Source organism: Suncus etruscus, chromosome 3 (genome assembly GCF_024139225.1).
Source record: "Suncus etruscus isolate mSunEtr1 chromosome 3, mSunEtr1.pri.cur, whole genome shotgun sequence".
Classification (NCBI taxonomy): domain Eukaryota; kingdom Metazoa; phylum Chordata; class Mammalia; order Eulipotyphla; family Soricidae; genus Suncus; species Suncus etruscus.
The window spans coordinates 132,764,188-132,788,500 of NC_064850.1; the positions used below are offsets into that span (position 1 = coordinate 132,764,188).

Consider the following 24,313-nt stretch of genomic DNA (forward strand, 5'->3'; position numbering starts at 1 on the left):
CTCACCCCACCCCAGCCTTTTTAGTTCACAGTATACGTATGAACATTGGATTATAGAATTTCTTTTATTGTGTGTGCCAACTTTAGTAAAACACTTTCATTTTTCTGTAGTTCTAATAAGATTAGTAAAGGAAAATAGTTTGATGATGCCTCATAAATTACCCTATCCCGTGGGCCACATATTGTATTTGTATCTGTTTTGTTTCTTCATTGCAAAATAAGATATATGCAGTGTGCATAAGAATTCGTTCATAAGTTTTGTTTTTACTATAGTCAGACCCTCCAATGGTCTGAGGGACAGTGAACTGGCCCCCTGTTTAAAAAGTTTGAGGATCCCTGCATAGAGTTAGCTTATGACCCAGCAATTCCACTGCTAGATACGCATCTAAATAAATTTAAAAGTGGTACTAAAATGATGAAATGAATGCTTATAGGAGCATTAATTGTATCTGAAAGGCAGAAACAGCCCAATTGCCCATGAATGCAGTAAGAGGTAAACCAATGATGTTTTTATGTTATTATGCACTATCAGTGGCATACTATTCAGTCACAGAAAGGGAGTATGGGCACATGCCAAAGTGTAGATAAACCTGGAAAACATGCTAAGTGAAATATGTAAATGATAACATGTTTTAAGAATGCATTTATAGAAAAGAAATAGGCAAATTCACTCATTCAAAGGTACAGAATGAAAACCAGTGGATGCTAACATGGGAAAGGAGATGAGAAGCAACTGCTTAATGGCACAAGCTTTTATTTTCACTGACATGTTTTGGAAGTATAGCTAGGATGAGGCCTTAAAGTATTGTAAAAGCATTAACTTGCTCTGCATGATTTACTTTACATAGGTCAATTTTTATATTGTGAGAATTCTATTCTAACTTAAATATATAGACTGATAAAACCCAGATATCTATCTGTCATTGTCAAATCTTTATCTAATGGCTCATGATGTATCTGAGATTTGTGTATTGTTTAACAACTAGGTGACCTGAGGAAGGTTAAACAAAACTCTCTGAATCTACTTCTTCCTTGGCAAAATGCCTGAATTACTAGTCATAGTGCATGTCATATGGTTTTAATCATACAGCAATGCCTGTAAATCATCCGAAATGCTCGCAAAATAGTTTACACAAGTAAAAATTGTACTTGTATTACCTACCCCTTATCAAGGTATTAACAGACTATAAAAAACCTTTTCAAATTATATAATATAAACAAATTTAAGTAGAGGATAGGGGAAAATCACTTATACTACAAAAAAGGAATATAAAGAGGGAAACCATCAACTTTTCTTTCTGCTACTCCTTCACTGTCTTAGCACAAACCACATTTCTTTTTCTTCTCCACTTACCCCTATAATGTGTAAAGAAAATATTGCTTTATGGGGCAGTATACTAAACAACTTAACAGAATTTAATGATTTACTGTTTTTCTTTTCAGAACAAAGAGAAAAAGCTACTGCTTGTCAAAGAAAGTTCATTAAGAAAGGGTTAATTCAAAGAGCTTGAAAGTAAAGAGAGGTAGCAAGTATCTTCCTTCTCCATAACTGTAAAAGAAATATAGGACAGTAAACAAAATTACTGATTCATAAGGGAAAATAGTCAGCAACACCAATTTTAACTTATTAAAAATGCATACCCATAAACAACAGGGCATGCACACAACTACGAAACCACTCATAATTTAGTCATTTTTATTGGAAGTTATGTTTTTCCTGAACTAGCATGGCAATGTTTGACCTACTTACCATATGATCCTGCTGCTTTTTTTTCCCTTGCTTGTCCAGGGCAGCCAGAATGATGCCACTGCTGTTCTGAGTGACAAATGTTGCCAACAATTGAGATTCTGGTGACAAAGACTTAGGTGGTAGTTCAACATAGCCGCCTTTCAAGAAGCTAATACTTCGAATAGGCTAGTCACAGGGGAGAAGAAAAAGCAAAGTCAGGACCTCAAGGTGGTTAACATCATTATCTTAAATTTGTAAGTCAATAGGTATTTATACAAAATCATCCCAGTATTGATGAAGAAATTCCCACCTCCAGTATACAGCCTTTTCTCACTCCATAGGAATTTCTGAGTAAATCAAAGGTTGATCTGGATATTTCCAGGTTTCTGATACAGCCCACATAATTCTTGCTGACAACACCCCTCCTGTAGGGAAGATCAGGAGGACAAAACGAAATAATAGCTTTTATAACTTCATTTTTGAAAAATGATTAAAAATGGGCCTGGAAATAAAGATCCATTTTTAAGTGTCATGTAGCACTGACAAGGCAAGTGTCTTTCTCAGGATAGTGATGGGAAGAGATTCTGGTCAAATGCGCAACCTCTCGAGGATAAAGAAAAAGACTGGAGAGATAGGACAGAAAGTACACACTTTGCCTTGAACTTCACTGAGCCAAATTTGATCTCTGGTACCACCAAATACCAGGCCAGCAATAACTTGAAACACTGCTGGGTGTGATCATCACCACCACAGAACACTCACCCCACCCCACCCCACCCCCGCCAAATAAAATAAAGGGGTGGAATTTAGTATTTTTGACTATTTAAATCATCACCTAGATTTGAAAAAAGGGGGAGCGTTTGATAGTTTTAAAAGAGAAGACTTTTTACTATTTTTAAAAGTCTTAGTTATTAAAATTTAAATATACTCATTAAAATACAGATCAGGTATACATGCATGTTGTACTGCCATCCCATGCACTTGGTGATGAATGCACTTGGAGCAGGTTGTCCTCACCTCCCTCTTTAGATGTGCACATTAATATTTTATACTCTTAACACTGGTATGTGTACTGGGTTCTTTGTCCTCTCTAAAGATGCTCACATTCTCTCTTGAGCTCATCATTCTCTCTCATCATACTCTCTCTCTCTCTCTCCCTTCCCACCCCCCTCCCCCGGAAGTTTCAAATATTTCTGTTTTTACTTCAAGCAAAATAAAAAAACAAAGCTAATCACCAAAGGTCAATAGTAGGTAAGATGTTACACTGACTAAGGATATTAATGTATAAGGAAAATTTAGACAGTAATGCAGACTCCATGTAGAATAGAACATTTGCCTGGATTAGGGGAGGAAGTAAGTATGACTTAGAGAAGACACTGATACTTTTTCCTTTGGTTTTTGATCCACACCCGGTGATGCTTAGGGATTGTTCCTGGCTATGTGCTCAAAAATCACTCCTGGCTCAGGGGACCATATGGGAAACCAAGATAGAACCCAGGTCTGTCCTGGTTTAGCCGTGTGCAAGGCAAATGCCTTACAATGCTCTAGCATATGCCTGTGCTATTGTTTTTGCTGCATATTCATGAGCTCTGTCTTAAGGAAATAATTGTAGGCTGGAAAGGCTGGGATTTTCTCGAATTAAAATTTTCTTTTATGTATTTATATTTACTGAGTCCTCCCTTCCCAACATTGATCAGTATCTCCAAGGGCCACTCCTTGTGATCAAAGCCCTCACAGTACTCACCTTGAGAAGAGTACATGGTGCTCAGAATCAGAAGTGCTTAGGGATACCAGCATTAGACCTGCTCTTGCTCAAGGATTCCTATATTGCTAAGAACTGAACTCAGAGTCTCCCTTTGAGCTACCTCTCTTCTCTCAGAACCCTTTTTTTAGGCTCCTAGCAGACATTATATTTTCCTCACCCCCCCTTTTTTTTCCCAATGTTTTCTCTTCTTATCCTCTTCTCTCCCTGTTGCTATGTCTAGTGGTTATAAAATCAGTTGTAGTGTATCAGACATTGCTTATTTATGCAGGTAGGTGTTCCAATGGCAGTGCTGAGGATAACAATGATATGGGGCAATGGTGAAGATTGAACTAATGGCCTCACACATCAATGCAGATGCTTTCCAACTTAACTACAAATATCCCTGAGCCTTGACCAGCAATATGGCAACTTCCAATAATAAAAGAACAAAGCTTTAAAGTAATCAGGCTCTAATTTCCAAAATGTAAAGGCTATCAATGCCTCCAAGTTATATTCTCAGGCAGCTAACTGCAGGAGAACTTTGCAGTAACACAAGCTCCTATTAGAGTCACACCTTCTGTGCTTCCTTATGCTGGGAACAAGCTGTGTACCATTAAGAAACTATGGAATTGCCACCAAATTTCAACTTGGCTTGGTCTTAATTCCTTCCACTTCACATGATGAGGCTGTAATTGATAACATCCATAAAACTTTGAGCATGAAAGGAAAGTTTAGGTTGTTTTCATAGAATAGAGGTTCTCTTCTATCTCCCATGTTGATATTTTGTGCCATTTAGAAAAATGTACATATAAACTCTAGCCCAAACCGTGGCTATATGGATTGTCCTACACCCAATATGTCAGGGAATAATTATTGCAACTGGAGATTAGGAGACAAATGATCATTAAAACAGCATGGTATTGAATAAAGACAGACTTTCAGATCAATAGCAAAGACTTAAATATTCTGAGACTTTGCCTCAGATATATGATCCATTAATTTTTGATAAAGAGGCAAGAGATACAAAGTGGAAGAAAGCATCTTCAACAAGGGGTGTTAGGAAAACTGCTCAGCTACATGTATAAAAAATGAATTCAAACCTTTCTTTAATGATGTACATAAAAGTCAATTCAAAATAGATTAAAATCCTTGATATCAGAAGTGTGTACAGAGGAAAATGTAGGCAGAACACTCCATGACATTGAAGCTAAATCAAGATTCAAAACCACTGACCATGAAAGTGGAAGCAAAGGTAAATAAATGAGACTACATGAACTAAGAAGTTTCTGCTCCTCAAAGGAAATTGTGACTAGGATACATAGTTTGCCAACAGAATGGAAGAAACTATTCATCCAATACCCATCTGATAAAGGATTAATATCCAAGTCTACAAGGCACTGGTAAAGATTAGCAAGAAAAAAAAAACACATTAAAACATGTCCAAAAATAGGAGATGAAGTGAACAGACATTTCCTCAAAGAAGAAATACAGGTAGCTCAAAGATACATGAAAAAATACTCTATACACACCATTAATCATCAAGGAGGTGCAAATTAAAACTACAATGAGATACCATATCACACCACAGAGGTTGGCACACATCAAAAAGAACAAAAAAAATCCAGTGTTGGTTTAACTGTGGGGAGAAAGGGACTCTCATTCAAAACAAAACAAAAACAAAAGAAAGAAAAAAAGTTTCTTGTTCCAAACATAAAAATAAAAGAGGAAATTTAGATGCAGGAATTTACACAGAAGGAAGATACAAGTGTACATGTGGAGGGAATACTAACTGAAAACTGAGGAATGCCTTAATCTAGCAGAAGCTAAAACAAACATAAAACAGATTATTTTCTCATAATTCTTTTTGTTTGTTTGTTTGTTTTGGGGCCACACCCGGCAGCACTCAGGGGTTACTCTTGGCTTTAGGCTCAGAAATCTCTCCTGGCAGGCACGGGGGACCATATGGGATACCGGGATTTGAACCACCAGCCTTCTGCATTCAAAGCAAATGCGCCACCTCCATGCTATCTGTCCGGCCCATTTTCTCACAATTCTAATAGGAAACTACTTTGCAGACACCTTCGTTTCTGACCTCCAGTACCTGTACTGAGATAAAACATGCTTCTCTTATTAAGTCAACAAATTTAGGTACCTGGTTGTAGCAGTTCTAAGAAACTAATGATGGTGGTAAGTAGTCAGGAATCTGAACATTTTGCAATGTGGTACTAATACCTTAATATTCTTTTTTGTTGTTGTTGTTGTTGTTTTGGGTCACACCTAGCAGCGCTCATGGGCCACTTCTGGCTCTACACTCAGAAATCGCCCCTGGCAAGCTCAGGGGACCATATGTGATGATGGAATTTGAACAACCGTCCTTCTGCACGCAAGGCAAACGCCTTACCTCCATGCTATCTCTCCGGCCCCTACCTTAATATTCTTGTTCTAGGTAATCCACCAACATAAATCGGATCCTTATTGAGACGATTGAGGTCAGAAGATGATCCAGGAGTTTCACCTTGCTTGGTTTCTTTGTAGCTGGTGTCATATGGATCAACAACTGCTAGGTGACCTAAAAATAATCAAAAAGGAATTGAAAATCACTCTCTATATTGAAGCAAAACATAAAGTTTGTTCTCTTTGCTTATTTTGGGGCCACAGCCAGCTATTGCTTATGGTTGACCCTGGCTTTATATTCAGCGATCATTCCTATGCTCATGGAACCATATGGGGTGTCAGGTATCAAACACAAATCAGCTGCATAAAAGAAAAGCACTCTGTCCACTGTATTATCTGTCTAGCTCCAAGATATTTTCTTTTATGTCCTACAAGTTTGATAAATGGTAAAAGAAAGTTCTATGTATCAATCTCAATAAATTCAGACTATATATCAGTAAATGATAGTAATGTTTAGAGAAGAAAAATGGATTTGATTTTTTTATTCTCACTTATTATAAACAAATAATTTGGGGAGGACATGCCCAACTGTGCTCAGGACTTTCTCCAAGCTCTGTCCTTAGGGAATCATATATGATGTTCAGGATAAAACATGGGTAGAATCCTTGCAAGGCAAAAACACCTTACCTACTGTAGTATCTCTTCAGTTACCCTAATAAACAATACTAAGTAACACACTTGGAAATCTGAGAAAAATACAGCTATGCTTCCAGAAAAATATTATTCCAAAGAAAACAATGGCTTTCAATGCTAAAGCTGAAATAAGATTTTGGAAAGACTGAAAGATCTGAGAATTACCAGCTTCCTGTCTAGAATATTTGTATAGTTACCTTGCTTTCGGTTTCTCTGGAAAGCTATTTTGAACCAGGATCCATTATTGTAGCGTCTGTTTGTAATAAGAGCAAGAGGTCCTGAGCCTAAGTCAACTGTAACTTTAACTCTGCCGTGAACCAGTTCAACAGACAAAAAGTCTTTCTGCAGAAAAGAGAAAACAGTTATCCATGGGCTACACGATTATCCCAAGATTCCTTTCCTTTCAAGTCTGGAATGGCAAAAGTCAAACTGAGGAAAATTAGGGCTGGCCTAACAGTCAAAGACCCATGCTAGGAATAAAAAAAATGTCCCTGAAGTCTTTCCAGAATACTACGTAAAATACAAAAAAGTGCTACTCATTATATACCAAGGATAAATGGAATCTTTGCATCTCTTTTACTGAGATTGATAACAAAAATTCAATTCAAAAGTAAAACCTGACGTTCCCAAGCCACAGTGAGATCATGAACACACTGTAAGATATACTTCTTGAGTTCAAATAGCAAATTTTTAATTGATAACTATAATGACCAGAAGATTAATTCTTTCTAGGCATATTGTTGTTCTTTCCAAAGGGCCCTTGATAAAATTTCTACTCATAAAATAAATGATTTCAATACAGAATATTATATGGAAGTGACACATAAGATAAATATATTCTCTAAAACATCTACTGGACACAAATATCCCCTAGCAGACTAGCTGTATAAATATACACACAAGTCCTTATATAGATTCTTACAGTATCATTTGAAGCAAGGTAGAGGAGAAGCCCATTAGGTGAAAAGGTCTTAAAAAGCATGATTATCTGAGTTACAGTAGTCCGAAGTGTCTTCTCCACGACAGAATACCCACTTCCATCAAAATAGAAGGAAGAATCTTCATTCTGCGGACTGCAAAGCAAAGCAAAGCAAGTGAAATATAGCCCATTATTAGGAAAGTAGATAAGGAAGAAACAATATATTTAATATAATACAGAACAGTGGCAGTACTCTCATTAATTGGATCTTGTGACTTGATAACAAATTGGTTTTACCAAAGAAATCACTGACAAAAACAAAATCTCAAAAATCTCAGGATGTACGCACAACAAAATTATATAACATGTAGCACATACTTTCTCAGACAAGGTTCTTTTTCCATTTATTTTGCTTCATGCCTCAAAAGATTGGCTTGACTATGCTTGACTCTAAATTAAGTTGATCTAGAACATATTATAATGTTTTAAAAAGACATTTCTGGAATATCAGAGAACGTGGGTGGAAAACTTGGATTAGGATGTACTCATTTTTAATATTTTATATTTAAAAGCATAATAATCCTATTAAAAACACAAAAACAAAACAAAAAAGGTATAATAATCCAGTTTGGTGCCATTCATAATTTTCAAGAAATACTGCATTATCAGTGAAAGTGTTTCTAGCTATTTTAAATGAAAACTGAATTTTCAAATTCATAGCTTCTTGTAATCCTGCTTTTCCTATGATTTTGATTTAAAATAATTTCTTAGAATAACTTAGTATATAACTTATAACTTCATATAAAAGAAGTAGAAATGGGAAAGTTCTGAGACTATGGCTTCATTATTATTTATTCTTTTAATTCTATAATTCTTTTATTCTTAAAACAATGACTTTTCAAAAGTATATTCTTTTGTCTCACTGACCATAGTTTCCTGTGGCAAAGCACTCTAAATAAACTGCAGAGGCTCAAATACAGTTCCCCAATTAGCCAGCCATGAGAAATCTCTATTAGGTTCGAGCTCTTCATCTAGAAAATAGAGATAATAGAGCCTGAAGAAAATATAACAGATAGAGTGCTTGCCTTGTGCACAGATGACTAGGGTTAGCTCGTTGGGACTATGACATCCCACTCCTCAGGAACTTCCAGTAATTTCCCTCAATACAGATCTGGAAGTAAGTCCTGAACATAGCCTGGTGTAGTTCAAATACTATAAAAATTTGAGTCAATATCAGCACCTCTCTGGGAAGTGTCAGGCAATAAATATCATGATTTAATCCATGAAAAGGTCTTAGTACAGCAGCTATCACATAACAAATACTTGCTCCACTTTGTCTTATGATAGTCTCCTCCATTCAGTGGCCACTATTTTCCCTATTAAAAGACAAACCTCAAATATTAAATGTTTTGCCCAAGGATATTAAAAGGGAATGGAGAAGCCAGGTTCCAACAACATTCAAGAAAATTCTCATTTTCACTGTGCATCCTTCTCCTTTCCCAGAACACAGAAGCTCTCTGATCACTAGAATGTGAGGTCTGGGACTTTGGGGTCCCTTTTCCAGTAGGACGTGTTCAAGTGAGGTGATGATAAAGAGGTCTGGAGTCTAGAGAAACATGACTCAATACAACTTTCTTGAAAAGGTTCATGCTTTGGGTCAATGCTGCATTATTCCAGCATGGACCTGGTTTCTCTTCGGGAACCTCTGGGCCCAACAGCCTCTTAAGTCAGTCCAAGAGTATATTTTTCAGGTGGGCCACAGAGAAAAGGCTCGGCACTTGTCATCCAAGTAAGAGCCACAATACAGGCATGTAAAGGCCATTTTACTAATGAACGGACCTGCTATAGCACCCAGCTGTTACAGGAGTACTGTCGTGCATTTTTATATAAATTGTGTTATCCTGCTCATCATTATAGTTTAAGGAGGCAAGACATGTTTTTAATGGTCATTTTCACCTTTATGCATTGAAGTGGCCTTAGTAGCCAATATCATCAAATGCTGTTTGGAGGTAGGAAAACTGGACCAGTGCCCAAGAGACATAGATTACAAAACTGCTCTTTATTTTTAGTTTTATGTTTTCAATACCCAAGCTTTATATCATGATATTTTAAGCAAGCTAAGGAGAGGGAAAAGTTGCAACTAAAAGGCTACAAATTCCAGTAAAGACCCATAGGATAAAATAGACTTGACAGTGATCAAATGAAGTCTCATCCACAAGTTTCTAATGTAATGGATTTATTTCTTTTTTTTTTTTCACTGCATCACTTATGGTACATAGTGACAATGAATAAGGGGCATTCCCAGAACCTATGGAGTTATTTCTAACTGATCTGGTCACAACTCACTGTTAATTATAGATACCTGTGCAGAGTGGCCCATTAAGTGAAAGAAATTAAAATCAGATGTTAGATTTCTCTAACAGCCAAGGTTTATATAGTGCTGGGAAAAGGGTCTTAAATACTGATGGGGTTGCAGATATTTTATCAGAAAATAATAATCAAAAAATAATAGAAGCAGTGTTACAGCTTTGTGAAATTAAGTATTTTTGTTTGGGGAGAAGATAATGCAGTATGATCAAATGCTGATTTATAATAATGCACAGCAGAAATCTATGTAATTATATGATGTTACTTTAGTAAAACATCAAAAATACAAAAATATAATTGCAAAACTGTCTTTGACTGTCAGTGTATACAAAATGTTATGGAAATGTTCTGCACATCTAAATGCATTTAATTTCTATAACTATAGAAATTAATTCCTTCCTTCCTCCCTCCCTCCCTCCTTTTCTTCCTTCCTACCCACTCCCTTTTCTCCCTCCCTCCCTTCCTGCTATACTATTGCTCCAGTTCTAGTTGTTTATTTTGAGATATTTTCAAAATAAAAAAGATATGGACTTACCCAAGATTATGGCTTTTTGAAACAAATAGTTCTTTGAGTAAATGTATAAAGTTTTTAAATTTTGTTATCCATGATATCACCATATAGCATGAGTCCCAGGAAAAGGAGCATTTCTATTTTAGGGGCTAAAAATAAAATCTGTGCTCCTAATAGTAAACAATGGCATTTTCTCTGGAAGAAGATGACCTTGGAAGCTATCTGTTTCTGATGTATGTGTACTTTTTATTGCAGCTTTCAGGTGTAAATGAAAAAAAATATACTGTGTTAAACAGAGGCACATATACCTTCCAAAACAGCCGTGGCACTTCCCTTCTCTTTCCACATAGTTCCAGAGACCAATTGGATGTCCATTCAAGAGGGCTTCACCCATGCAGCCTTTAAAATGAGTAACCTTCACAGCAGAAGACTTCTAGAATAAATTTAAAAAACGCTATACAATATAGACTTGGTAAAAATGAATACACATTTTAAGTTCACGAACAGCACAATGGTAGCCTTTAATGAAGCCAAGTTTTGAGAAAACAACAGCCAGAAATATGTCCCATTTAAAATAACTAAGTTTCCTTCCAATTCTGAAGTGAAGTCCTACAATAACTGATAATCAGAAAATATCTTAATGAACATCTCAGCTTTTTTTTGGCTACTAGAGAAGAACCTGATTTCATAGAAGAGAAACTGAGAACATGTTAGAAGTCAGAGCTTGTAGGTATTGAGATCTTTTCTCTCATTTTAGAACTTTGAGGAGGACATGAATTTATCTGGTGAGGGGAAACATATACTAAAATAAAAATGATAGGTTCCTGGTTAAACACTAGTTACTATTAGTATAACACTTGAATCAGAAAATTATATAAATTAATGTGAAATGCTAATGCTCATTTTATCTCTAAATAAGAAACTCAAATAGAAAAAAAATCTTTCTTTTCCATTGATATAACTTTTTGTTTCTTTGTTTCTTCATTTGTTTGTTTTTATTTTTGGCCACACCCGATGATGCTCAGGGGTTATTCCTGGCTATGCTTTCAGAAATTGCTCCTGCCTTGGGGGACCATATGGGACACCGGAGGATTGAACCACGGTCCATCCTAGGCTAGCGCAGGCGAGGCAGATGCCTTACAGCTTGTGCGACTGCTCCAGACCCTGATATAGCTTATTAAGCATGATTTCTTACTTTACAAAATGAATCCAGTACTGCAAATGAACTGTCATTAACCAAAATAATAGAAGCAAAAATAATTGCATTTCCTTAGGATGTATTCAACAAACTAAACATCAATGTTAGAGATAGGTAAAACCAGGACTAGAGTGATAGCACAGAGGGAGGGCATTTGCCTTGCATGAAGCTGATCCAGGCAGACAGTGATTCTAATCCCAGCATCTCATATGGTCCCCTGTGCCTGCCAAGAGCAATTTCTGAGCACAGAACCAGGAGTAATCCCTGAGCACTGCTGGCTGTGGCCCCTCAAAAATCAATCAATCAATGAATAAAGTTTTTTAATAAAAAAGAGGGAAAACAACCAGTTATATGAGTATCTATGTGAACATCCATGATATTACCTTGATCTGTCCTCCAAGTCCTCCAATGAACAGCAATGTTGAATTATTTATATCCAGAACATTAGCTGGTCCAGGAGATTTGCTTGTTTTTGCTGGTGGCTTTTGAGATGTGCTTGTTTCTTTTACACTCAATGAACCAATATTTCCAAATCTAAAAACAAAATTACAAAAAGGACACAATAGAGTTTCAACGTGGTCCCAGTTAAACATATATTTCACACAAAATCGTATCTGCTTATCCTTCCATCTATTCACTTCAATTGTCCTAACTGACCTCTCTGCTCCCAATGTTGCTCATCTTAGCCCTAGTTTTTGCTCCCAAGTTTTAAAGAGTAATTCCATTTCATTATGTTACTTTCCTGCTTATGATGGTTAAGAATAATGGATTAAACTATAACCTAGAAGATTACTGCTGCCAATATTGCTGCATTATATAAACACCAGATTCCCAGCATATCATCAAAAAGAAACTATACAAATTATACAAAAGTAAACAAGAAAGATACATTGAAATCTGCTTCAATTATTACCTCTAAGAGGAGGATTTTTAAAGGAAAAACTTTATTTTGTGTGAATTTTAAGATGTGCTTCCCCACTTTGTCTTGTCCTCAGTTTTCACTCAAATGCTAGCTAACTCTATTCTTTGCCACCTGGGCTTCTACTAAACTGCAATCTATTCCCCCCATGTAGCAGAGAAAGCAGTTTATTGTGTTGGTTGTCTCTGATTTAATTAAAGGTAACAAAATTTCACTCTTTTCTACATTAGGCTGTTGATTTTGATTACAAGGCTTCTTCTAAAATAAGGTGGAAACATTATTGTTTCCATTATTGCTATTGTTAAACTAAGGAGTCATTCAATAAAATCTGACTTCCAAGACATTTCTAAGACTGTTATATTATATTATACACAGGTAACTATTCAAATAGTTCTAAGGAGAGAGATACTGAGAGATAACTCTCTCTTTTACCTGGTTACATAAATGCTGTACCATTTGTTGTCATCTATCTGGACGTCAGGAAATTCTACCCGTGTTGATCCAGAGCCCATATCCCAGAGGAAGGCCACCTTCCCTTTTCGCATCTCCACTGCCAGAAAATCAGACTAAGACACAGAAAGTGAACTGGGATGAGTTTCCATGGTACATAGTTTGACTACCAACACTTTAAGAAATTAAATCTTTTTCTGGGGGCAGGGGGAAGGGGTGACGGTAAGGATTTCCAAGCAGTCCTCAGAAGATTTGGGGGCCCCTTCTGCTGATTCTCAGCTAACTGAAATCTGGGACTCAATAGGCCACCTCAGTGTTGCTAAGGAATTCAGGGGTGTTAAGGTGACTCAAGGAACCACAAAGGGGTGGCAGCGTGCGAGGCATGTCATTAATCTCCAAAATCTCTCCAGTCCCTAGAGAACAATATTTTTCTTGTAATATTTTTTCTGAAATATTTTTACAACTTTTTTACTATTAAAAATAAAAATTGTTTTCCCCAAACTCACTTTTTCTTTTTGGACTTAAAAGTGCTCCCCTCCCTAAAGCTGGAGCAAGATCGAAGGGGGACATAAATGCCACCATGAGACATTAGCACACACTTCTCTTGCTTGGTCCTACACAATGCCACCATAAAGCTCCGCAAGAAAACCCTTGGGAAATAAGCAAGAGTGTTTAAAGAGAATACAAAAAAAGTGTTTTCCCACACAAACTTGTTTGTTCACCCAAATTGAGAAGTTAGAAACTGGATGTGCAATGTGCCATGGCAGATCCCAGCTTGCATGTGTTTTGTATTTTGTCTTCTAAGAAGACATTTCAGATAAATCTGTAACAGGTAATATTTTTTGCCTTAACACACCAAAGGTTTTGGTGCAATTTCACTGGCCCACCCAGAGGTATTAATGGCCTTCTCTGGGGACTTGCCTTCTGGGAACCACTGGAATCCTATTGGGTAGAAAAGCAAGAGTGAAACCTGGTAATTCTGCTATGCTCCTTAGGGTTCATGCCTCCATTCTTGATAACAAGTACCAAGATGGACTCACTGTACAAAGTCAAATTCAATGGCTTCTGTAGTTCAGCTGCCACATTTTGAGAGGGCAAAATGAGTACCTGCCATAAATATCACATTAATTTTTACAAATTTTCAGTTTTGTAACTTCCTTTGAATAATATCAGTTAGCAAAATAAAAAGTTCCCTTGGATGAATTAGCTCATATATATTTTCCCATCCAAAAGCATCTATCCACACATTCATAAGAGATTCATTGCTCTGCATGTCCATACTCACACTGGTGCTGCTTCCCAGGTAAAATAGAAGGTTATCAGGTTCACTTGTCTTAACATTCAGTGTTATGGAATTATAGTTAGTAGAAGATATATGAGGCTGGTAGGCCCGGATGCAATCTTTGTCTGCAGACACAGCAACTTTAATCTGTGAGAGGAAAAAGGAAATGTTCCAATCATTAAGAAACACACATAGGTGGCTGGCCAGGAGTTCCAAAGTACTATTCCATAATGGATTTTACTGCTATGCAGGCTTCCTCTCTTGATAACACAAAATGTCTTGTGTTTCATAAAGTAGGTCTTATTTGGTAAAGTACTTAAATGTGGGAAAGTCAGCCAGGGCTTTAAAAGAGAATTTTTATATAGGAAACTATCTCTTTCACTTATGAGGTAATCCTCATAAGAAAAGAAGCCTATTCAAATCCCATTAAAATTGTTACTATTGATACAGAGGGTATCTGATCATTTGTTAAATATAAAGATAATTTATTTATTATTCAATACATGTTTATGTAGCCTTTAATAAACTTCCTACACATTGGCATTATAATTACCTGCATATATTCCTTATGTTAAGGTTAATAATGGTAATTTTATATTATCTATACAAGAGGAATCATCATCCACTGGGACTGATTTCAGTTAGTGACCAAAGTGGATAGAAGCCAAAGTTCATGTACAATTTTAGTCTTTTCCAACAGTGAGATCACTTTGGACAGGGAAATAAATATCCAGAAATCCTTTTTCTTGGCTAGAAAGTTTCAAGTGGATAAATACATACGCCAGTGGTCATTTTTATCCTCTCCAGATACACAGAAGCATGAGAAGTGCATCGTCTCTCAAAAGCCATATTTCCTTAAACTCCTCTTTCTTCATATATGAACAATGTTATATGTTATACCAGTAGATGACCTCAGAATACTTTCTCAAATTTGAGAGCTTGTCTGGGCGGCATATGATTTATGTAGTATTGATGTGGATTTGCACATAAACAAATTGTTTTCTCAGACTCTTAGGGGAGAAGGTATGTGATATTTGAAAATGCTGAAGAAAACTAGAATAATTAAAATTAATTTGGTGGGCCAGAACAATAGTACATGGGGGAGGGCATTTGCCTTACACTCAGGTGACCTGAGTTTGATTCCCAGAATCCCATATGGTCTTCCAAGCACTACCAGGAGTGATTCCTCTAACCCTGAGCACAGCTGGGTGTGACCCAAAAACAAACAAGCAAAAAAATTAATTTGGTAAAATGTCAATGATACATTTAAATTAATTTTATTGTTACTTATTTTATTTACATATGTAATGAATAAAAAACTTAAGGTGATATTTTGATTTAACTTGGTCTTATACAATTTAACAGGCATGATTTATAAATCTATGCTACAATTATAAATCTCCATGAATACATGGATATTACTTTGTTAACAATACTTTTTTTTTTCTTTGGTTTTTGGGCCACACCCGGTGATGCTCAGGGGTTACTCCTGGCTATGTACTCAGAAGTCACTCCTGGCTTGGGGGACCATATGGGACGCCGGGGGATCAAACCGCGGTTCGTCCTAGGCTAGCACAGGCAAGGCAGACACCTTACCTCTAGCGCCACCGCCCGGCCCCAACAATACTTTTTTCTTTAGGAATCTTAAGTGGTGCTTGAAGTCCCAGAGAACACGCTCAGTGATATGTGGTCCAGCGGTGCAGGTGTGACAGTTCAGTGCTACCAGGGCCACCATGACTATAACCATCGGGCTCTGAGGATTGGTGAAGTGTTGGGGATTGAATTTAGTACCTTGAAAATGTAAGGCATGTGCTCCATCTTTTTGAGATATTCCTTAGGCCACTAATGACATTTTGAAACATATTGAATAAAAAAGAAATATTTAATATTTGGGGCTGATATCTCTTTAAATAGACATAAGCAAAGTTGCAGGAATCACTGAGAACTGGGTCAGAACTCTGGGGTAGTGGCATGATAGAAAACTATTTCTAAGGAAATTGCTAGGACTGGAATTGCCTAACCTCAGTTACAGAAATGCTAGTTACTATTAAGAACTCAAGACCCCAACTCACAGAAGCGGCTTGTTTCCTAGCTTGGCTGATCAACAATTTGATTTCTGAGAGATTTCTGCTCAGGTTCTCTTCTAGTATCTTCAAAGGCTTCAAACGGTCAAATAACAGGTTGGCTTGTGTTTCAGCATCTTTGACTTTTCTTCCAGCTAATAGAGCTAAGAAATAATGAAACAATCACAAGGAAGTGGCAACATTGGGGTGATGAAGAGGAAACAAAGTAAATTAATTGCGTATTACTAATGATCTGAATAGAGTATAAAATATTCAAATTATTGAAATTTTGGTAAATGAAAATATTCCCCAACAACTTACATTACTCAAATCTTTTCTCTTTCTGTTGAAATGCAAGTAAACCCAGATGTTAGTTCATTTGTTTCTAAAGGAATACTGTTGTTAAGCAAGGAACCACTCATCATGCACTTGAAAAGCTCAAAAAATCACATGATGCCCACTTTCCTATAGGGATACCCAGACATACTGGTCACGGAGGAATCCTGCAGAAACTGCCTTGCTTCTCGCAAGGTGGCATTGACTCCAGACAGGCCTGTTGATGTATTCATCAGCTTCTGACTTAATCCCACAATGCCCTTGAGAGTGTTCTTAGCGCTCTGGTTTGCAGATATGGCCAGCTCTTTGATTTTAGTTCTCCTGATTCTGGCACCTGAAATAAATATATGTGCATAATATATGTATATGTAATCCATATACATAAGTATATATGTATCTGAAGGTTACACACAGATAAAGCCATGAAATTACAAGCTATTTGTGCACAGAAATATGTGATAACATATTTTATAGGTTGCTGAACTCAAAGGAATCAAATGAAGGCACTTATCTCATGCTCCTAGGTTCTCTTTGAGATGAGTAAAGTAATTTTGAAAGCAATAGTTGGCATTCAAATTTCAATACAAAATGATATCACAAAGGCCACAGCTAATTACCAAGTGCTTGGCATGATCTATGTGAAAACACTAAGCCTTTTTATTTGTTCTCATCTCATCACTCAATTTCATTAAGCATCTTGTTCAAATCATTTTATGTTTGCATAAGATAGTTTCAGAATCCAATCTGTATTTGAGATAGATGTGACCTATACTAAACTTTCAATCACATTAATTGGCTATTAAAAATCACAGTAGAATAAGGGCTCAATAATCATGAAAGACAAGTTGGGATTCAGTTATTTGAGAAAATGGGGATGATGACTTTTAAGTTAATTTTTTATTTATTTTTCTTTTTTAGGTCACATCCTGTGATGCTTAGGACTTAACTTCTGACTCTGCTCAAGGATCTTCCTTGGGAGTGTCCAGGGAACTATATGTGTGGGAATCTAATCTGGGTTGGCCATGCAAGGCAAGCTCCTTAAGCCCTCTATGCTCTCCATAGCTCCCTGGTGATGATTTTTAAAAAAAAAAAAAACATGCTAGTATTTACTTTCAGGATATTTAATCATAAGGCAAGTATTTACACTAGAAAAGAAAACTATACTGACGAAGGGAGTATAGCTGCTCTTTTTACTCTTCTTGCTACTTTGCTGCAAATTCTAAATTACTTCCAAATTTAAAATCTTTTTTAATAATGATTTTTATTTATGGAATCACAATGAGATGCAAAGTTGTTCATGATTGAATTTCAGTTATACAATGTTCCATTCCAGTATCCATCCCTCCACCAATGTCCTTAGTTTTTCAGCCTGCCTCTATGACAGTCATTTTTCTTTTTAGGCGCTGCGATGTGCAATAATACTGTTACCGAAGGGGTATTATGCATATCAATTTACCTCCTACTAGCACCCATTTCTTCTCCAGAGTAATCAGTGCCCCCTATTATTGTCAGAGTGGTCCCATCTTTGATTTAACTGCCCTCTCTGTATTAAGGCAAGCTTACTACTAAGGAACAGTCCTACTGGCTTTTGTTTCACTGTCTTTGGGTATTATTCTCCTACAATCTTTATTTAAATCTGAAAATGAGGTGGTTATTCTGTTTGTCCCTCTCCTTCTGAAAACTGTGATTTTTAAGGGTTTAATCAACACACATCTTGTATTCTTTATTAGAAAAGTAAGAGGGTTCAGGGAAGAGTGCAAGCTTTGCACTAGGGAGCCCTGACTTCAATTCTTGTCACCACACAACCCATTGAGCACCATCAAAAGGGACCAAAAAAAAAAAAAAAAGTTCAGATTATAGAATGCTTCATTGATTTTAGGTAAGAAGTCAACCCAAAGTACTTCAAGCCCAGATTCCTGTGATAGTAATGCTGACACAGTAAACCAACAGCCAGAATTTTGGAGATGAATTTGTATTTCATGTAAACTTTATTTTAAAATAATATGGGGGGGCAAAAGAGGAGGGTATCGGATGCATGCTGGGAATGGGGGGGAGGGAGGTCAACTTCGGTGGTGGAAATTCCCCTGACTCAATGTTAATATGTACCTAAAATATTACTATGAAAGATATGTAATCCACTTTGATCAAAAATAAATAAATAAATAAATAAATAAATAAATAAATAAATAATACTAGGAGGAAAAGAAGGCATGAAAATATAAATTAGGCATTGTAGCACATTTTCTTTTGATAGCCCTTTAAAACTCATTCTATTTCTAATAATAAAGAATACATATTTCCTAGCCTTCAATGTTAAAATGATTCAAGAGTCTATTTTGTAGAGAGACACCTGGAAGTGCTTAGGGTTCATGTGAGGCCAGGGATCAGATCCAGCCTCACACATGTAAAGTATCAACTTGAGCCATGTCCTTGACTCCTATGAGTCCATTTTAGATTGCATCATTATCTCATGAAGGAGGTAATGATTACAAAACAAGAATTCTGTAATTCCCCACATGTTGTATTTCCTATTCAATTAGGAGTGGGTTTCTCATTCAGTGTTTCAAAGCTTTCTTGAATGCCCTTTTTATCTAAGGGACATGTAATGCCCACGTTAAAAGTAAGCAATAGATGTGATTTCATTTAAGTCTCTATGGCTCTATGGCTCTAAAGTATCTATGACTTTTTTCCCCAAGGAGGCACACTGAACAGTAGTCAGTCCTTACTTCCAGCTCTACACACAGAGATAACTCCTGGCAGAGCCCAGTGGAACATATGGGGTGCTGAGGCTCCACTGTGTGCGAAACAAGCACCTTCCCCACTGTATTATTTCTTTGGGTCAAGGCTTTTGTTTTTGAGATTATAATTTTAGCATTCTTAAGTTTTTGAAGAAATAGTGAGATTCACCTCCAAATCATAGTCTTCTACAAGTTAAAAACTATCCATCTTTATCCCATTTTGAATGAGGGCTCTTTATCTGGCCCAAGGCAGGTATTTCTTCTTCTCATGTGTAATGGTTTTGAAATAAGAAGACATTAATTAGATCAAGGATTCTCTTTCCACTTACCTTCAGGAATTTCTCTGAGCATCAAGAGTGATTCATTGGTCTGCCTAGTAACTTTATCAACAGCTTCTTGAAATCTGTTTGCCATATTTTTCAATTCTCTCAGTTTCAATGTGATTCCTATTTAAAGGAAAGAAAGTGTTATCTCTCAGTCATGTCTACTAAAAGTAGTTGAGGCAATAGCTCTCAATTATTCCTGACCCATCTAACACACACACACACACACACACACACACACACACACACACACACTACAAGAATGTCTTGGTCACTTTGTCATCTTTCTCATCCGAGTTGGGAAACCCCATATGTGAATTCCTGTATGAAAATCTCCACTGCAGTTTCCTGGCCAGAACTTTTTCCTCTTCCCTTCTGATTACCCAAAACTCACCAACTCAATCTCTTACAAATATGATCTAAGCTGCTGAATCAAGGCTTTTACCTCTAAATTTATGTTCCTAATACACATTCACATTTGGATCTGAACACACAGTTAAAAATAATTATGGTGAAATCTTGGATGCAAACAATGGTTCTGCCAGAAAGTTTAGTATTTCATGATATATCATTAGTTGTGTAAACTGAAACCACAACCCATTGATACTGATAAGGTTTTTGTTTAATGCTTTATGGTTGAGCATTATGCTTTTTCTGCACTGTGAGATAACAACATAAATTTTAACTTGTATAACTCACAGAGAAAAAAGAATATGTTTGGCTCCAGCTTGGATCCAGTCCTGGATGTGTTTGAAGTAGTCTGAAAGCAGTATGTATGAGCTTTGTTCATGAAACATAGTTTTCTCCTCAGAGAAAAAGATAATATTTTTGACATGATAGAACATATTAAGATATAAAGTACATTATATCTTATGAGACACTTGCATGCCTCTTTGGTTTCTCCCATACAACGAATTTCTACTGTCATTTTGTACTATACTCATTATATAAAAATTGTATTTCCCAATAATTGTATACTGTAATCTTTAGAAAAAATTACAGAAGTATTTTTAAGCCCTAGTAATAATCTATGAGCCAATTCAATAAAATCTCATAAGAACATAACAGTAGTCTAACATCATATTAGCCCAAAGGAAAAAAACAATTATGATAAAGAATGCAACTCTTCAAGAAACTAAAACAATGAGTGGTGGTGGATAGAGAAGAATTTGGCATAAAATTAAAAGAAACAAAAGACAGTGCAATACTGGTGGAAGCTGGTGAATTTAAATAAAATAATAAGTGCAAAGAAGGCATAATGAAAACAGAAGCTCAGAGATATTCACACATTAAATAAGAAAACCATCAGAATAAAACTAGATGTTTATGTGATAGGAAATTAGAATAAATAAAGCATGACAAAGCTTCAAATTGTTCTGGGAAAAGAGAACATTGTTGTATGAGGCCAATGTGTTCAAATTCTCTCAGCTGATCAATTATTGTCAATGGTGGAAACTGACCTTGATGCTTCCTGCTCAGGCTGTGGCCTTCTCTCAGGAATGTGGAACTGCTCTGGAGAGCCACTTTCCCTTCAGCAGCAAGCGATTCTGAGAACTAGAAAAAAAAGCAATTCAAACTGCTGTTTGGAGAACAGGTTGGAACCGACTTGGAAATGTAAAAAGCAGCTCTACTAGAACCACCCGTCCCCCCCACCCCCCCAACACACACACTAGTTGATCTCCAAGCCAGAAGACCCTGGAAGACAACAGGATAATGTAGGCTGTCCTAACCTGCATTTACTATATGCCCAAATATATGGCATAAATAAAGGAAAAAATTAAAAAATGAACAGACCATTTTTAGACATAAAAAGACAAAAACCAGACAATTGGTAAATATTTTCACCACAGCTTCCAAAAATGGTTTATGAACTTTTTTTTTTTTGTACTTGTGTGCTAAGATATAATTCCTTTTTTTTTTTTTTCAGATAAAGTTTCAAAGTCAGCTTGAAAAAAAATCTTTATTTGTTGTTCTTTGGGATTTGGGGCTACACCCAGCTGTGCTCAGGGTTTACTCCTGGCTGTGTGCTCAAGGATCAGTTCTGGTAATGCTCGGGGCATCATGCATATCACTTCATCTCCTTTCAGTGCCCACTTCTTGTCCAGAGTGATCAATCCCAACTATCAATATCATTCATAGTGGTCCCTACTCTGGCCTAACAATACTCAACACATTGATCTGGTTTAAGGCAAAAGCCCAACTACAGTATGCTCTCTCTGGCCCCAACATGATTTATTTTGTCATAAGAAATTGTGAGTTTTTTGTATCTTTTTATTACTAGCTCTACTACTATTACTAGTCTTTATAATGAAATTTTCATGATTTTGGTTAATGAAAATTTACATTCTATGAAAAATTTTAGAAAAGCATACAATGAAGCCACTAAATCTTTGCTCATTCACTTTATGGAATAATATCTTAGGAAAAGAAAAACAAACAAGGCAAGCAAAGCAGCTGCAGGGCATTTCTTACCAGTTTTGTGTTAGTCACAGTACTAAGAGCATCTTCGGCCAATTTCTCTGATTCTTCGATGAATCTCCGAATATTGGAATGGACATTGGTTGCACTGGTTGCATTCAAGGACACATACTTGACGTTTCCAAGGTCACTATAGAGTCAGCATAGTTAGAAAAGTTACTAAACTGTACTTAGTCACTGTATTTCCCTTGCTAGGTATTCTTTTTTTTTTTTTAAAGAACTTTTTTTTTTTTTTTTTTTGGTTTTTGGGCCACACCCGTTTGACGCTCAGGGGTTACTCCTGGCTATGTGCTCAGAAATCGCCCCTGGCTTGGGGGGACCATATGGGACGCCGGGGGATTGAACCGCGGTCCTTCCTTGGCTAGCGCTTGCAAGGCAGACACCTTACCTCCAGCGCCACCTACCCGGCCCCAACTAGGTATTCTTATATTTATTCTTATTATAAGATTTGGGGGCACATTCAATGGTGCTCTTGGAATATTCCTGGCTCTGTGCTCAAAGATCATGCCTTGCAGTACTAGAGAACCATATGTGGTTTTAGGGATCAAAATGAGGTGAGCATCATACAAAGTAAACTCCTTAACTCCTGTGAAATCTCTATTTCTTTTTATAAAAGAGAAAATTGTGGTACAGATCTTATGCTCCACTATTCTTCAATGACTCCTAGTTTATCTTTCTTCTCTCTTTGTGTCAACAAGAAATAATGTAAGATTTCATTCTATTTCCAAAAGAATACTAGGACAAATTAGTCATTATGATGATAATTCTCAAAGGAACTATTTAATTAAAACCCAAAGAAGAGATTATTGTCATTCCCCATCTTTTACTTTTCATCAGTTTCTACCAAATGCAGTATTCTCTGATGTGTTCATACACCCCATATGCCTGGGTGCCACCACAGCAATTATAATCTCTCAAGTTTTTACTTGATAATTATTTTGTTTTTGTTTTTGGGCCACATCTGGTGATGCTCAGGGGTTACTCCTGGCTATGTGCTTAGAAATTGTTCTGGATTGGGGGACCATATGGGCTGCCGGGGGGGGGGGGGGATTGAATTGAACTGTGGTCTGTCCTAGGTCAGCCGCATGCCACCACCTCTCCAGCCCTCTTACTTGATAATTTTTTTTTTTTTGGTGGTTTTTGGATCACACCCGGCAGTGCTCAGGGGTTATTCCTGGCTCCAGGCTCAGAAATTGCTCCTGGCAGGCACAGGGGACCATATGGGACGCTGGGATTTGAACCAATGACCTTGCATGAAAGGCAAACGCCTTACCTCCATGCTATCTCTCCGGCCCCACTTGATAATTTTTAAAAGCATTCTTAAACATTTATAAGGATGTTACACTTTATTTATCCAATGGTGTTCACCAATTTGATAAAATACACTTTCAGAGAAAGATCACATAATATAGTGATTATCTGAGCTTCATTTTTAAAAATGGGCAAATCATTTAAGAACTTGCTAACTGGTTATAGCCCAATTTCATTAGGTTCAATTTATCTTAAAATGGAAATCTGATAGTTTGTCTGCTAACTCACTCACAAACCAGTCATCAATGGTTATTACTTATTACTACATTATTGGGAAAATTTGGTGATTTATAAATAAAATATAATATTCAATTCTGTGCATTTTATAATATTGTCTTTATTACTCAACTAAGTATTAAAATGTTGTTCTAGCTCATATATATGTATGTCTATATATATTCTCTTCTGGAAAATGATAAAAGATGATGATGAGAGAAAGCTAAGTACTTAATTCCATTTTCCATCACTAATTCCTGTGGTATTATATGGATGATTGTGCTCAAGTAGCAAACATTGCATTATTTATGCAATAATTTATCTTATATAATTTTAATTGCTTTAATTGTATGATAGCAGTCTATGGTATCATTAACCAAACAGGAAAGGTTTATGTTTTCCCCTTCTACAAAATACACTCAATACACAAAAACAACACAAATTCCTAAGATGTCCAGAGTTCATCTATCTATACTTTTAAATATACTAATGACATAAATGTATCCATTAGTTCAATATGGTGAAAATCTCTGATAAGATCTAAATTTTATGCTTTACATTAAACTTTCTAGGAATCTTTTCAAATTAAAAAAAATTTGATTCTCTGGAGCCAGAGCAGTGGCACAGTGGTAAGGCATTTGCC

The 24,313-nt window shown here is 36.4% G+C and overlaps 1 protein-coding gene across 1 annotated transcript in view; it reads right to left on the reverse strand.

Annotated features, from left to right (window-relative positions):
- Positions 1-24,313, reverse strand: part of LAMA1 (laminin subunit alpha 1) — a 148,866-nt gene that overhangs the window by 17,108 nt on the left and 107,445 nt on the right. Inside the window, exons 40-53 of the mRNA XM_049770891.1 lie at positions 22,138-22,273; positions 21,126-21,219; positions 19,672-19,788; positions 16,756-16,938; positions 16,278-16,432; positions 14,209-14,352; positions 12,906-13,039; positions 11,938-12,088; positions 10,665-10,789; positions 7,482-7,632; positions 6,757-6,901; positions 5,900-6,041; positions 2,039-2,153; positions 1,750-1,914 (exon numbers count right to left, since the gene is read on the reverse strand). Coding sequence (XP_049626848.1) covers positions 1,750-1,914; positions 2,039-2,153; positions 5,900-6,041; positions 6,757-6,901; positions 7,482-7,632; positions 10,665-10,789; positions 11,938-12,088; positions 12,906-13,039; positions 14,209-14,352; positions 16,278-16,432; positions 16,756-16,938; positions 19,672-19,788; positions 21,126-21,219; positions 22,138-22,273 — 1,957 coding nt within the window. The remainder of the gene's footprint in view (positions 1-1,749; positions 1,915-2,038; positions 2,154-5,899; positions 6,042-6,756; positions 6,902-7,481; positions 7,633-10,664; positions 10,790-11,937; positions 12,089-12,905; positions 13,040-14,208; positions 14,353-16,277; positions 16,433-16,755; positions 16,939-19,671; positions 19,789-21,125; positions 21,220-22,137; positions 22,274-24,313) is intronic.